At 38.0% G+C, this 16497-nt stretch overlaps 1 protein-coding gene across 2 annotated transcripts; it reads right to left on the minus strand.

Moving 5' to 3' along the window:
* Window positions 1-677: 677 nt before the first annotated feature.
* Window positions 678-16137, minus strand: LOC113727422 (mediator of RNA polymerase II transcription subunit 14). 2 transcript variants are annotated; one of them, XM_072076077.1, is made up of 9 exons: window positions 15520-16066; window positions 12374-13453; window positions 8959-9056; window positions 8151-8325; window positions 6695-7405; window positions 6421-6592; window positions 5262-6277; window positions 3857-4953; window positions 678-1975 (listed from the first exon to the last, which is right to left on the minus strand). In XM_072076077.1, the coding sequence occupies exons 1-9, from the start codon at window positions 15727-15729 to the stop codon at window positions 1177-1179; spliced, it is 5358 nt and encodes a 1785-aa protein (XP_071932178.1). In that variant the 5' UTR covers window positions 15730-16066; the 3' UTR covers window positions 678-1176. The 2 variants fall into 2 exon arrangements, with proteins under 2 accessions (XP_071932178.1, XP_027107376.1); XM_027251575.2 differs by having other exon boundaries at window positions 6421-7405; window positions 15520-16137.
* Between the last annotated feature and the right edge of the window lie 360 nt (window positions 16138-16497).

Here is a 16497-nt window from a genome sequence, read left to right on the forward strand (position 1 = left end):
CTCAAAGGGTAGTGCTGCGTATAACTTAATGGAGTTAATCTTGCGATTCAAAAGCCAGGAACCCAAGTTAGAAGAGCAATGTAGCTCAATTAGTGACGTTTCAGCCATCCAGGAGTGTTCTAATCTTCAATTCTCATTGCTGCCACTACAGTATATCATTCTCATTCACCCTAAGAATGTGTAAATGAAATTGCATAATTTCAACCACATTAGTTTTTGTTAGACTAAAACCCTAGCATATTTGCAGTTGAGTCCATTAGCGAACCAAAATTTTTTACTGCTACAATAACCATACACAGTCAAGTTGGAACTATAATTGTATTAAGACGTAGTGGTGAGCAAATGTATTGGATGAACTAGAATATTTCCTACAGAAGAAACAGTAGGATCAAAGAATAAAGTAATAGCTCCTCATAGGGTAGGCTAAGAAGGGCAGGGTATTGGTTTCGAACGATAGGATGTGTAGTCTACAGTCAACTGGTCACAACCCGTACTCACTTCTACCGTGTAACCTACAAAATCTTTGAACTTGACACTACTCCATTGCAGGACTAGATTAAGGCCTCGTTGACATCAATACCCCAACTTTTTTTACTTAACAAACAAATCATTTTTTGCTTTTGCTTTAAAAATGCGGAGTTACATATTAGTTCAAGAATTTAACCGTTGGCACAATATTTTCTCAAAAAACCTAAAGAATTTATACCACAATAATCTACATTTTGACAGGATGACACTATCTATCCTTGTGCTTCCATCAAGTTATACAACAATTTGCAGGACATTTTGTACACACATTGAAGTTTACCTGTACAATGGGAACCACCAAGTGGATTTGTCCAGTTAGATGAACATGCAATAATACAAGTTCTAAATGCTCCTACTAGACAAATTCCAATCTAACTCGGAAATTTCTAAATCAAAATTTCTTGTGTACCATCACTCAAAGTTTCTCCGGTCAATTGCATCCTGTCTGGTCATGTTGTTCCAATGGTGCCAGCACCACCGCTGCCCTCTCTCAGACCTTGAAGGCAACCATGCAATGTTCTTTGTACACTATCGGCAACAACTCTCAATCTTCCCTGATAAACAGTAGCATTGCTCGACTCAGCAACGCATGAGAGGAATAGCACCACAATATACATTCTGCTAAAGGGTCAATTGCATCCTGTCTGGTCATGTTGTTCCAATGGTGCCAGCACCACCGCTGCCCTCTCTCAGACCTTGAAGGCAACCATGCAATGTTCTTTGTACACTATCGGCAACAACTCTCAATCTTCCCTGATTACCATCTCCGGCTGAAGATCCATTCACTTCCACAGTGCGGGTTACCCGCTGCTTACATTTTTCCCACTCATCAACTCTCAGCCAGCATGCCCGACCTCCATGGCTTCCCTCCATCCCCAGGAAAGATACATTAGGATTATCACCAAATGAGTATCTCAATCTCACAGAAACACAATAAGGAAGCCAAGCAGCACCACCAGCAGCATTTATATGCGGTATGTGAGCAGGATCAAGAACAACAGTCAGTGCAAAATCAACAGCATTATGTGCTCGATCATAGTGAATATTGCTTTTAGATACAGAGGAACTTTCATTTTTTCCATCCATAGTAAAGCCTGCATGATTCTCAAGACAAAGTTCAATGCGGGATTTTTGAGCAGGAGCCAAATCTCCACCTGGAGATGGAGCTAAGCCTTTCTTCCACGCGATGAGTTTCAAAAATTCTCTTAAAACCGAAATTGGTAGAGTTAATAGCGTAATGAATGAAGCAACACGAGAAGCATCATAGGGCTCCGATGCAACGCGACGACTAAAGTAATCGCATATTTCGCTTATTTCAGACGGAGTCAATTCATCCTGAGCAGTTGCTGAATTCTGCTGCTGCCGCTGGGAATGGTGAAATCTAGTTACACTAATAACTTGGAGAAGAAGTTGAACCCTGTGTACACTAACTGCAAAAACATAACCCCTGTTGCAAAATATCAAGTCAATGTTAAGAATGCAAGCAAGAAAAATAATTATAAATCAATAAAAAATGCCATCAACAAGCTAACTGCTTTTTATCAAACACATTATGCCATCCCTTTCTCAGCATAACAACCACATGCATGCACGACAATATAATAGTCAACACAAGAACCAGAACAAAGCCCGTCTCAAAAATATTGAAGAAACAACTCGTATTCATGGTATAAGGGATTGTATTCTATGGACCGTATGACACTTATATCCAGGAAATACAGACAAGCACCCTTCATGTTTTGTTTGCAAGTGTGGAAAGTGAAGGAAAAAAAAAAAAAATTTTCCTTTGTGTGTTTTTGTAAGCCAAGGAAGCTCTAACCTCACTTTCCTGGATATGGTGTCCTGCAAAATCTGCAGAATTTTGGAGGAAATTTGTTCATTACACACAATATACTCAATACCACCAGTAACTACCCATTTTATCTCAAAAGCTTTCTACTTAAACTAACTTTCACAAGAAAGTGGTTTTCTTGTTCCTATACTTCCTTCACTTTCCCACATGACTTTCCTCTTATTATCATAACGTATTAAGACCATTATGCTTGTACACATATGCCAAATTTCTTTGTAGACCATGAAATTAGATCTGTCAAATCAGGACAAAGCTCCGTTGGGATTTTTTTTTTTTATCAGGCATCAGTTATCTGTCCCTGAATTGCAAAATAATCATCTTTTTCAAAAATGATACCATATAAATTGAAGTAACTATGTTTGGATAATGGTTAATAGTTCAGCTAACTCAAAGTTTGACTGCAACTACTTAATTTCTTAAATTACCCTATGTTGATTGACGATCACAAAGAATTGGCCAACTTCAACATTTGCAGTCTAGAACATTGAAGGACAATAAATGTTCAATAGAATACTGATACTAGTACATGACATTTAACACAAACAGTAATGAAAGAATTACATAATTGATTGTCTTATTAGTAGAAAATCCACAATTCACCATGTGCATTCTGCATCATACTCAAGGCCTCTTTTTTTTTTGGGGGGGGGGGGAGGGGGGTTCCTTTTTCCTTAAAATTTCTGTGTCTGGACCTTATGATTATGTCAGAGTGATAAGGAAGAAGAATCGACATCATTCCACAGGTAAATACCATGCAACAGAAGATTCACGAATTTTAGAACACAAAACCTTCCTTTTTTATAAGCCAAATCAATTTTCTAAGTAGTTTCCATGCACAGAGCAACAGCAAGGAGAAGAGTAGAGCATAGTAGGAGGAGAAGAAGAGAGCAAACAACAGCTACAAGGGAAAGAGCAGAGCACAGTCCAAAACTTATTAAAACAGTTTTATCTTAAAAGGAAAAAAAAAGAACATAAGAAAGAGAAAGAAAGATCAAAAAGAGTATGTTCAGAATATAAAGCAAGCAGAGGATGTCTGTGTGTGTGCAGGGGCAAAAGAAGAAAAGAGTAGCAGGGAAAACCAAGAACAGGGAGCAAACCTTGTAGAACAAAGAAAAGGAAATAAAAAACAAAGGAGATACATAAGGAAGCCAACAGCAGCAGAGAGAACAAAAAGAAAACAGGAGGTTACAAAGGTCAGAAAGAGCAATCCAGGACAGAGAAAAGGAGCAGTTTAATGACTGTCCACAAAAAGTTGGAAGATGCATCTACATGCATTTGCAAACTATGTGGGTCAATGCGCGTCAGGCTTTAGAACCCAAAGTACATGGATTACACAAAATACTTCTGCCTAACGTGATTTAGGGATTTGACTGCATGTCTTCATATTAGAATAATCCGGTGTGCTTCCATTGCTACACACATCAGGTTAATAAAATAAAAACATGAACAAATGCCAATAAACCACCATGTTCTTACCCGATAAAGAAGCGTAATGCTGGTTGCTCCTGATCCAAATTCAAAAGTGCACCTTCATTATCCTTTAGGATTGAACCGAGGATCTCTTTCAAAAGCTCTGGTAACTGTGCAAATAGCCACAACACTCCCAGATATTTGAGAATACCTCGAAGAACCTTCTTGAGGGCAACAAGAGGGACCCATCCACCACCATAACCTCCATCATCCCCAAGCCCAATAATGGCCGTATTCAGTTCGCCTCTTACATGGGCAGGTACACCTGTGCCAGGAGATCTGCGTAATGGCAACCCAGAGTTTGCTGCAGCTAAATTTGATCCGGCAGGAACAACATTTCCCATGCGATTTAGACCAGAAACAGCATTTGCTGACCGAGATATTCCAGCAGAATTTGCGAGATTGGTTCTGTTTCCATTGGAGGCTGAAAGGTGTGAAACTGTACTTGGATTTGAACTACTACCATTGGCTAGAACAACTGTTTGTTGACCACCAGCAAAACTGGAATCTATGCCATTCAATTCCTGAGCAACATGCTCCATTATAAAGGGCCGGAATTGTGGACATGGAAGTGATCCTCCAACAGACGGTCCCCCTTTGGGTGGCGTTGCAGGTTGCAACCAAACCTGATCTCCGGCAAAACATCGCATGTCAACAGCAAAATTTTTCCGATATATAATCCGTATCCAGTAGGGACCACGGAGTACTACAGAGACATCAATTGGCAACAATGAACTAGGAACAATGCCAGGACCACCTCTCCCAGCGGCAGCAGCGGCTGCAGCTGCCAACATTGCAGTAGTATGAGGATTTTGAGAAGCAAGAGGACCTGAAGTTACAGAGGCAGAAGCATTTCCTGCAGGAACAGATGCAGCCTGACTAGCATTGGGTGTTGCAATGCTTGGCAGCTGACCCTGAGACGGAACATATCCACTCTGTCTTGACATAGAGGAGATAGGTGCTGCAACACCAGAAACTCCTGAAACAGGAGCAGCTCGTGCAGGACGTGTGGCAGCAGCAAGAGCCTGTAAGGGTCCAGCAGTCAGTCGTATACAATCCAAAAGCGATGCAACTTCAGCACCATTGATGAAATCTTCCAAAAACTGCATAGAAAAAAAAATCAAAGTTATGCAGGCTTTTCCTGATCAAATGCAAAATAAAGCTAAATAGTTAAATTATAATGGAAAACAAGATAAAAAGATACATATATAGGGGACAGGAAAATGAGCACAGTAATCAAAAGACAGTCTTATAAGAAAAGGAGGAAAGGTATTGGTCTCAATAAAACCAAACATTCGAAGCCCAAGTAACATACACAGACAAGTTTATCAAGTGCTATAATAAAAGAGGAAATAAAAGCAAAGACAAACAAGAATTTGGACCAGAGACATAGTCACAGGTACACACACACCTTGGTGTGGGGCCAAAGTTGGTCAGGAGAAACATGCATTGTGCAGCCCTCTTTGCCTGATTCCCATTCAACAACAAAGCGAGCAAGTACTCCAGATCCAAAACTGAACCATAAACTCATAAGTCCAACAGCTTCAATTTTAAATGCCCTCCTCATCTGTTCAGAAAATTTGTCAGCCATGTCTAGTACAGTTTTCACACCACCTGGTGCTTTAACATCAGAGGCAGTAGCATTTTCTTCAAATTTCTCATCTGTCCGTACTCCAAGTAGACTTTGCATTCCAAGGGCAAAGGTTCTAGCATTAGAAAGCCTTTCGATATCGGCTACTAGTTTCCTAATACTATCAGCCTCAACAGAATGGTAACTCAAAACAACACCTTCAGCATCATACCGAATATGAGCGTCAACATCAGATGTATTAGCAATACGAACACCAGGACCCCATGGAGAATTACTCATTCCTTTCTGAAGTTCCCACAAGTCCCTGAAGTGTTGATCACAAATTTTCACATCCCAATACATACTTCCAGGTCTCCCCAATCGTAAGCATATATGCTGCCATGTATCACCTCTTGCAAATGGAAGACGAAACCACAAGTTTGAGGATGCACTTCTTAGACCCACTTCTTCAACATATGGAATGTCAAGTGCGTCCATCTGACTGGTTAGTCGGGCATGCTTAATACAAAGTGAGCAGTGTCTGACCACGTGAAGAAGAGCAGAAACATATATACTAGAGGGTAAATTACCCTTATTTGCTTCAGATATAAGATCTCCATAACTGTATCCCTCAGTTTTTCGAAAAAGTTCTGAAGTAATGAGCATCTGTGAAGTAAGTTGTTGAGGTCTCCATTCCACTATTCTCCTTCTCTTGTAAGATTTGTCATTAGCTTCTGGATGTTGAAGTGATGGGAGAGAGCTCAACAAATCTGTCAGCGTACGCTTTCTTGACATTTTCTCTTGTCGCGGAACAGTATCAAGATTTGAATTCATATAATTGGAATCTGGTGTTTGAGCTGGAAAGGAACAAAAAAGAAGCCCCCTGTTTAACAAGTAATTTATCGAAGAAAATATGTTGAAAGAAATTAATCCTACTAAATAAACATGCACAAAAAAAAAAAGCAGATGGAAACCTATCACCTAGAAGTAGGTATCTTACATACGGGAGACGCAACCAATGAATTAAATCCAGAAACTCTAAGATTTCCAGGTATAGCATTGCCGGATGAATTTCTAGCTCCAATAGGTTTTGCACTTGCTCCAGAAGCAGGAAGGCCAAGTTGAGGGGAGGGAGACAAATGTCCAGCTGTACGAATTCCGGGAGTTGTTACCTGATGTTCATCGATCAATGAGTAAGACCCAAGTCCACCAGACTGTGGAGACCTCAGAGAGGTCAAATCTTGATCAGACTTTGAGGAGGATAAGTTCTTCACCTGACTTCTTCCAGGGCCAACGGAAATGGAACCAGTAGAACCTGACTGTATCAAGCCCCTATAATGGCTCCCAGTGTAGATGGAACCACTATAACTAGGTGGCATACCGGACAATCTGGTCGGTACCTGTGAACCACCATCCCACTTAGGAGATGGCGTTCCAACTTTTGTAGAATGGAGATTCATACCTCCAGCGCCAAAATGAGATGCAGGAGAAGTACCATATGTTGAACCCAGACTTGGGCCATGACCAGAGAGATTGGCGGCAGATGACCCTTTCTCCAGCTCAAATACTTCATCCACAATTGATGAAAACTTTGAGGGAAAGCTAGAGGCAAGTGCAGATCCCTCCAAGGTGAATTCAGAAAGAAGACTTTGTTCAGAAGTCCGGTTAGGACTGAGACTAGGTAAAACAGATAGTAATTTTCCACAGTCAAGTAGGCTTAGATTGAGATCATCTTCACACATCTGCATCTGCCCAATATCAACATCTTTTACACGAATGATATTATTCAAGTCACTAAAAGATTCAGCTTTCCCTGAAGGATCTGGCTGAGTTTCCATTAAGTTAAACAGCGGTTTGAAATCCTTGTCAAGTTGCATCAGCAAATAATAAGAACTCCCACACTCTGGAAAACTCATCAGCAACACACTCGAACCATTTGAAATATTCTTAGGTAACTTCAACGATGCAAAACCACGTTCAAAGACCTGCAATAAAGAGCATGCAATTAACCAGCTTAGTCTTTTGAGTGGTGAAATATAGAATGCGCACTTGAAGGATTAACAAAATGCCAACAAACAAATTAGAAATTCTCTGATTCATTAAATTGGCTGAGAACCATGAAGCACCTCAGGATAGCCATCCAGGATATCTTAACAATGACTTATTGGGGACTAGTAGAGGACTGGGCATGAGATATCCACCACACAGTAAAAATTGGCCAACCCATAAACAAAACAGTTTTTTCTTTGAGAAGGGAAAAAAAAGTCAATTCAATTAAATTCACTTCAGATAGAAGCCTTCGTGTAGAGTAAATATGCCTACATCCAGTGAAATCAGAAGTTTTGCAAGTAGTATGAACCTTTTTAAGGACAAAAGACTCCTATATCTAACAAAAATGCACAAAAATAAAGCAAACAATAGGACATTTTGTTTTTGAACAGAGCAAACAACGGGACATTTTGTTCTGAAATTTTGAATATCCCTTGATATACCAAAATTCTCTGGCATATTCTGCCAAACAAGTAGCTGTAAATTGGAATATAAACAATCATTGACGCAAAATGTCGAATCAAATAATGTTACCCAGAAAAATTGACGCAAAATGTCGAATCAAATAATGTTACCCAGAAAAACTAACATTGTGATAAGAATGGTGAAACATCGTTTTCTAAACAACCACCACAGAAAACTTTGAAAATTAACTCCAAAAGAAAGGAACTCCACATATACCTCCAGGCCCAAGGACCTTCCAACACATGCAAACAAGTGTGAAATGCTTTTGCTTCTCAAGCTTATAAAAACTTGTGCAGCAGTCATAGTTCTTTGGTTTAGAGCTTCTTCACACTCCAAAAGTTCAGATGGTGAGACAGTATTCTTAGATGAGTGAAGAAGGAAGTGGCCATTCCTGAAGTTAAGAGCAAGGAACCAAGTTTAGTTCAAGAGTTACCAAAAAATAAAACCACAAAACTGAAAGAAAAAAAAGAAGAGGTGACGAACAGAAGAACTTATATTTCTCTCATTGAACCTTATATTTAATCAACACCAGACAAGAATCACACAACAAAGAAAAAGTGAACGAACTACTACATGATATTAAAGTGAGCCTGTTTAGATGGTGCTTTTGTTAACTGTACATGTGGGTATTACTAAGGAGGGTGGTGGATTAGGAGAAGGGAGGGGACCAGGAAGAGGGAAAAGAAGAGTTGATGGGGATGGCAGGTAGGGGGGAGGAAGGACGAGGGGGGCTGGGGGGCTGAGGAAGGAGGAAGGAGGGGACAGAATGGGCCCAGATGGAAGGGAAGCTGAGGGCGGTGGGTGCGGTTGAGGGAAAGGGGTATTGATGTGTTTTTTAGATAGTTTTTAGGGGAGGATTACTTTAGATGTGTGTTTAAGAAGACCTACCTATGTTTTGCCAAAATAGTCCATTCGATCAGAGCCATAATATGAGTTCATTCACATTAATATTACAGAATGGTGAAACCATTTTCACCATTTAAAAAAATCAATATCTTAATAGACAAAGGTAAGGAGTAAAAACCTTAAATTTATTCCAAGAGTGAAAAACGATAAGCCGTAGGCACGGACCGACAGAACTTCCTGCCCTTCATCCTTCCTGGAATCAAATTTAGATATGTCCTGCAGAGAATCAGTGCAGAAATGAGTCGTCCATGTTTAAAACCTTAAAAGACTAAATTCACGATCTGGTAAAAAGACAGGTAGTAAATCATAAATGCCACGCAGAAAAAACATCAAATGGATTGTACTCATTTCTCGTTAAGTTAAACTTTAGTCAATCCCAACTATTACTTTTTCTTTTTTGGTTTTTGGGGGGTTGGGGGGGGGGGGGGAGATAATGCACATTATGACAATTAATTTCGCTGACACAGAAGCAAACTTTTGGCCGAAAAAAACAATCAACATCGACTACCAAGTTCATACACCCCCTGGTCCTCAGAACAGAGACACCCAGAATCCAGATGGCAAAGGATGCCAATACCAGAAAGAAGATCCATAAAACACCATGTTATCATTGTAGGAAAAGGACAAACAAACTTTGGTATAACTCCATGACAAGTAGAATATGAAAACTAAAATCAGCAAAGGTTGTGTTCTAAGATGAGAGAGGCAACAGATTTTGATAACCAAATAACTTGGAAGCCTAAACCAGAAAATTGCACAACTCAGAGTACTATAACCAGACCAAAATAGGTACCAATGGACAGACTACTAGTCAACACTAAAGGCCAATAATAAAAAAAATACATCAAAAATTTTATAATATTTTTTTACTTAAATAATGACACACATAATGCACAAAATCCAACAACAGCCAAATAAACAATCACCAAACAGATTATAAGTACTACCAAATTCACAGTGGACAACCATTGTCTGGAAATGTGACCCCACAATAACCACTTTCTGCTTACAGAAATGTTCCTTTCCAACTAAACAAGAAAAGTTATTGTTCCTTTCATAATTGAGTTTTACATCATTAAACAAGCAAAATCCCATAATAAACTTCAAGAGAATCAGAGAAACTAAATTTGAAAGTCTAAGACAGAAGAATCATAACATCTGTCATGTTTCATCCTTTGAATTTAGGAAATTTAATACCTTCCACCTCATAAAAAGTACACTACTTAAGCATCATAAGCTTTTTAATATTGATCTATTCTAAACTCCTAAATCTCTAACTCTTTATTTTCACTTCTTTCTTAGCAGTGCACATTCATTCCTACATGATATTTCACAAAAGCATAGCTACATTAGGTTAAGGACAGTGATCATAGCCTATACAGCTGAAAATTATATACATAACTCGTGCAGATGATGCAATTTTGAGCAAGTTCCCAAGTACGATTATGCATGCACTAGACACAATTTCCAACAATTTAATAAGCATCCTCATTCAAGAGTTTATTTCCAGTTCAACAAGCAAGGTAGAGACACTTCTGATGGGTAATAACCATGATGGTATATTTAATTTAGACAAAATTAGATGCTAAAATAAGTGATTCTTAGTATCATCCCCTCCACTCCAAAATCTTCACAAGATAAAACAATGTTACCCATGTAGTTACCGAAGGACCTAAGAACTGGTAGATAATCACTTAAAAAATCATTTGATGCAATCTTGCCTATAAGATAATGAAATGACATTGGCTTCATCAAGAATAGATGACAAAATTTACCCTTATACTGTCTTTTCTCTTTATCTCTGGTCAATAATCCACATAGGGTCAAAAAAATCTGGGAAAACCTCCGACTGTAAAGTGCATATTCTTTTGTAAATAAATTCTACAACAAACTCTAATTTGGCATGCAAACATTTCAAAATCCAAAGACATGTTTAAGTCAACCTTACCCATAAATAAAAAATGTAACCATGTAAACCATTAACTTTTGGAAACTATGGAAGTATCAACAGGAAACAATGTTCAGAAATATACTTACATCCAATTTCTCTAATAATTAAACCAATAAAAGACATTGGTCTTATAATTGAAAGGTTACAAGACTTTTGACCATTCTGTTGTAATTGTATCCAGCAGCAAGCAATATGAGGGAACTTTTAAGTGATCTTTCCTACTTAAACTTAGTCAATGGTCCAACATCCGTAAAAGAGGGGAAACAAACAAAGAAAAGTTAGAAAAATTAACTCAAAAACAAAAGAAAAACAAATATCGAGTATCATATGAACTGACCGGGAAAGAAGAGTCTTAAGAGCATACATTCCGCAAGCAATTGCAGGAAATTAACGCAGAACAAAACATTTCCACCTCAAAATCCAAAACAAATGGACCAATTCCATAACACAGAAAAGTGGAACAATAAGGCTTGTCCTTTTCTCATGCAGCTTTTCCTCATTTTTTCGAATATAGGTGCCATATTCTTCAAATTTCAAGCAAAAAATTGCAATATTGCCATACAAATCATTTTAAAATAAGAAATGCCAAACCTCTTACATAGCTCATGTTTTCCAAAAGTTCTCCACTAGACGCCAATAATAATCACTAATTTACAACTAAAGCAATTACTTTCATTTCTCTCCACTTTCATATGTCTCCTTCAAAGTTCATAGAAAATTCAAGAATTCAAGGTTTGACATGAATTAACAGTATCTGGTCTTCTGCAATTCAAAAAAACAATAAAGTAATTCCTTAGTGGCGATTCCAGTCATCATCAGTCTATTATCTAAAGATAATTTGATCTTCAGTGAAAAATCCTGGAAGTTATCCCACTCAAACTAACATCTTATGTACCTTGTTTCATTCTATTTTTCTTTAACAAAATATGAAGCACCAAGAGATTCACAGACAAGCATCCCAATGATATAGCTCCCATACTTCAATCATGTATGAAATACAAACCAACCATGTCATGTAAGAACAAAAATTCAAAATATCTGAAGACCTTAATGGTGCATGTCGCATAAAAAAACTGAGATTATGTTTTTTACTTGGACTAAATAGGAATCTACTTACTGGTATGGATCTATGTGTCAAATTTGTTACTCTTCTGAAACTAGGATATGGTGATACCACTACAGAGTTCAACACAGGTAAGGAGGTCTGCCCTGTATCTAATTTGTATGTAGGATATTATGAGATATGACCATATAAACCGACTATACAAAAATGTGTCTTATGTTTAAAAAATATATTTACATATTAATCATTTATTCATGTTGCACATACAACTGAAGGAACGGAAATAAACATCAGAATTAGAACTCATGCACTCATTGTGGTTTCAATCATGACATAGGAATTAAACCTTAATTTCCCCTCATTTTCTTCTAGCGTTCATTAACCTAGAGGTGTCCAAAACTTACAAATGCAGTGTCATACAGAGATCCTGTGCTACTACCAATGTCCAGGTTAACATGGGCACGACTAGGAAGGGGAAGTATCCAAGTAACAGAGACTGAAATAGACAAAGAAACTAACCTTTTTACCGTCATTGTCAAATTTATCCATCTGAGTCTCAAGACGAACATCTCCTGGGGCTCGAACGATCTGATTATTTTTCTCCAGCTCTTTAAAAATTTCAAGCAGACGAGTATATCTGTTGCAACAAATTGCTCTAAGTAGCAACTTCTCAACATCAATGCAACTCTGGTCAAGGGAAAATTCTGCCTCCTTTCCAGTCACAGGATCAATGACAAATGAGCTGTGAAGGCACTTGATTTGCAGATCAGGTCCTGGTTCAATTTTAATGAAAGGGCATGATCCTACGTCAGGAGTACTAGAGGTTTTGTCAAAATCCAACCAATATAAAATCTTTAAACCAGGTGTTCTCAAAACAGCCGCATCAGCCTCTCCATCTTGTGTTATCTGCGTGCCACCAGCATTCCCACCTTGTCCCATGCTACCATCAGATATGAGCTCAAACTTAATTGCATCTTTCCATCTCCCTTGTCGAAGTGCTTGAACTTGTCTTATAACAGTATCCATTACAAGTGCAACACAAAGTTCATGAAGAATAGAATACAATGTCATAAATGCGTTTTCTGCAGCAGCCATTCTGCGTTCCAAATCATCGCCAAGAGCATGCCGCTGCAATTCTTCCAGCTTAACAGGCCCAGACCTCTCACCAACAAGCAGCTCCAAGTGTAATATCCTCCACAAGGACAAGTGCCCTCGGTAACCAAGGGTGACAAGAACCTTAAACTCCCCATCTACACGAAGCAGCACAGTACCATCTGAAATCTTTACTTCAGTAATATCTTTTGGAAGCGAAACTTCAAGTAGCTTGGACCTGACGAGTGCATCCAGCTTCATTAGGGCTGGCTTTTGCTGATCCACATTCAACGTGCTCTGAGTACCAACATCTTCAATACATTTTGGCAAACGATGGTATGTTCCATTCAGTAGGACCTCAACAGCAGATGGAACATCATAGATAGGAGCACGAGCTTGTTGTAAGCCCTCATGCATGAAAAACATCGAATCGGCAGCTTGGCTGAAACATGTGTCATGACTTGATAGGGTCGACTCAAGTTGTTGACAATATTGTACAAGAGGGACCTGCAGACAACACAGCAGGAACACAAAAAGAGAATTTTTTCAAAAAGGATACATGGACTATCAAAACTTTACATGAGAAATTCCAAGGACTATCTTCTCTAAAATAAATAAAACACATAGCATCAAGTATAATGTACAAAGGAGCAATCAATACCGCACTTCTTAAAATTGAGATATTTAAGACACCATGTCAGAGAACTACTCACAAGATATTCCTATAAAATGTTCCATTGAAAAATGATCCTCACCAAGTCCACTTTCTTGTGTAACTCTTAATCCATGAGTTGTGGGGACAATTATGTAGCCTCTAACAGTGACTAAAGCGTTATAAAAAAAACTAATACCTGATTAATAAATAATTAACCTTCAATAAAAAAAATACAAGATACATAGAACTAAGATTCCATAAATAAGCCGCTTAAAAGTCTTGGTACAATAATAATCCAAAAGTAATGCACATAAAAGTACAACAATATTAATGTCAACATTTTCAATGTAACCAATTACTTTAACTAATCAATCATGGGTGCACCATCTCAGCTATGAGGTTATTCATGTATTTTTGGCATAACATTTCCATATGAAAGAATACAAGCAGTTAAACCAACACATAAAATAAGTGGCTTTGCTTTGGGGATCAGCTTGCATGTCTTCTGTATGACCAAAGAGAAAAAACAATTGAAGAGGTATACAGCCTTACCAATTCGTATTACAGATATCTAGCAGCTTAATTGCAAAACATCTCAAAAGAACAGAACAAACAGATGCACATACAATGGCAGTGCAGCAATAAAGGAATCTCGGTCCTTTTTGAAGCACCATTAAGAGGGCACTTCCTCAGCTCCTACCCTAGCCCAATTCTTGGTCACCAAGATCCAGGAGGGGGACTCGTACCTTTATTAGTTTAAAACCGAGAAATTTTCGCCTTTTAATCTAATTGAATGCATAAAAATACTTTATAATCCTAATTGAAACCCTTTTAGAGAGGAAAAAAAAGGCATAAACATACAATATAAATCTGTATCAAGATATATGGAAATTTTTCAGAATTACTAACAAACAGCTTGCAAGAAACCGAATGCTATTTCTTAATCTGGAACAAAAAGATGTTGCAATCTCAATTTTCACTCTCTAACACTTCAGATGCCAGGTATCTCCTTCAGGCATAGAAGACAATAAACACGTAACAGTGATTAACCCACAGACAACCTCCCCATTCCTAAACTTGCACTCAAGCTGAAAATATATATAAGGGTCACGAAAAATACCAACTTTGACTAAAAGCTTATAATTCATAGGCGTTGTATTTGTCCATGTCTGTGACGTGTCTTCACATATTACAAACTAAAAAAAGGTATACATGACAAGTGGAAACTCCTCTGCAAGCTTTAACAGATGTCCGAGCAAACCCACCAAGTTCACTGCCTAAACTGACCTTACTTTCCGTACCATAGACTCCTTTCAACCAAAAATCCCTAATTTATGAACTTCAACAGCCGTCAAAGTCAAAGAATCAATATCCAGTGCAAAAGAACAACAACCATCACGTGAAATCAATACAGATACCATAATTGATACTTCTGTTTCTCGAGGAGATTGCCTAACTTCAACGCTTACATTTAAAACCTTATTTTCCTTTTCACACTGTCTGAGCTAAAAAATCCAACATTATTAGCATTTAACTACCTAAGCCTCTGAAACTTACAAACAAAAAGAAAATTCAGCAAAAGTAACATTCTTGATTTCTCATTCACTAGTACACTGTTTTCCTTAATTTCCCAATTCCTTGTTTTCATTTCTTATTCTCAACCTTTATTTACATCCAAACCCGCCGGAGTGAAAATTATCATAAAGTTCCAATTTTTGAATTGATAAATAACAGCTACAGCTTCTGACCCCATAACATTTTTCCCCAGTTAAAGTATTCAAAAACTTCAACAGAAAACAACATTTTCCACTGTAAACCATTCAGTTGCAAAAGAAATTCCACATAAATCCATGCAATACACTAATAATTCAAACATGGGCGAAAATTCACTTATCAAAGAGAAAAGAAAGAAGCTGACCTGCTGGCACCACTTGGCGAGGACATTGAGTCGAAGCATACGCTGCTGAGTCTTGACTACATACTTGAGGATCCCAATCTTCTTCTCCGAGTCCGAAATGTCCGAACCTTTCGACTTCTCCACCAATTCCTTCAAAGAAACATAAGATTCCTCGGCCGCCCTGGCCACCAGCGTCGAGAAATCCACGGTCTGTTGCCCTAATTCCGCCATTATTCAATCAAATTCTCTCTCCCCCGCTCTATACACACATAAAAATTAACAAAATATATGTATAAATATTGAATGCTGCGTAATGAATCAAGAAATGAAGAGAAATCGATCTTGAAGTGCAGGATTTTTGTACTAAAGGGAAACCATTGAACTAATAAGTGCTGTATTAGGGTTTCGATTTTTTTCTTCAATTGCAAAACCCTAGGGTGAGAACTGAAGATTCAGGAGTTTGAAGAAGAGAGAGAATCTTTCTCTCTCCCTCTCTCTTTCTTTGCTCATCAGATGCGTATCTTCTTCTGTTAGATAAATCTGTCGCGCTACCGCGCTCGATTCCTCTGTCTCTCTCGCGAAAACGATGTGTATGCATATATAATATGCAGAAAATATGTGTGTACTATTAAATTATACAAATAAACTTTTAGGGCCGATTAAGAAAGATAGAGAAAGGAAAAGGGGTATTAATAGTAATTTTTTTGGTCTAGGAATTTTTGGTCTACAAAAGGGGTATTAATAGTAATCTTTTCGGTCTAGAAATTTTTGCATTCCTAACATATTTTTTGAGCTTTTGGGAGAATCACATTGCATTTTGTTTTCTTTTTTGAAAACTGTGGCGGAAATTTTCAATTGAGTGTTCTAGGAATATTTACAATATAGGATAGGAAAATTCTGAAATTTTTGTTTTCTTACACAAAAAAAGTTCTTTGATCTTTCTTGGAAAATATAAATGAAGAGTCGGAATTGTGTTTTCGTAAGTGTGTCAAGCAAAAC

Source organism: Coffea arabica, chromosome 2c, assembly GCF_036785885.1.
Source record: "Coffea arabica cultivar ET-39 chromosome 2c, Coffea Arabica ET-39 HiFi, whole genome shotgun sequence".
Lineage (NCBI taxonomy): Eukaryota > Viridiplantae > Streptophyta > Magnoliopsida > Gentianales > Rubiaceae > Coffea > Coffea arabica.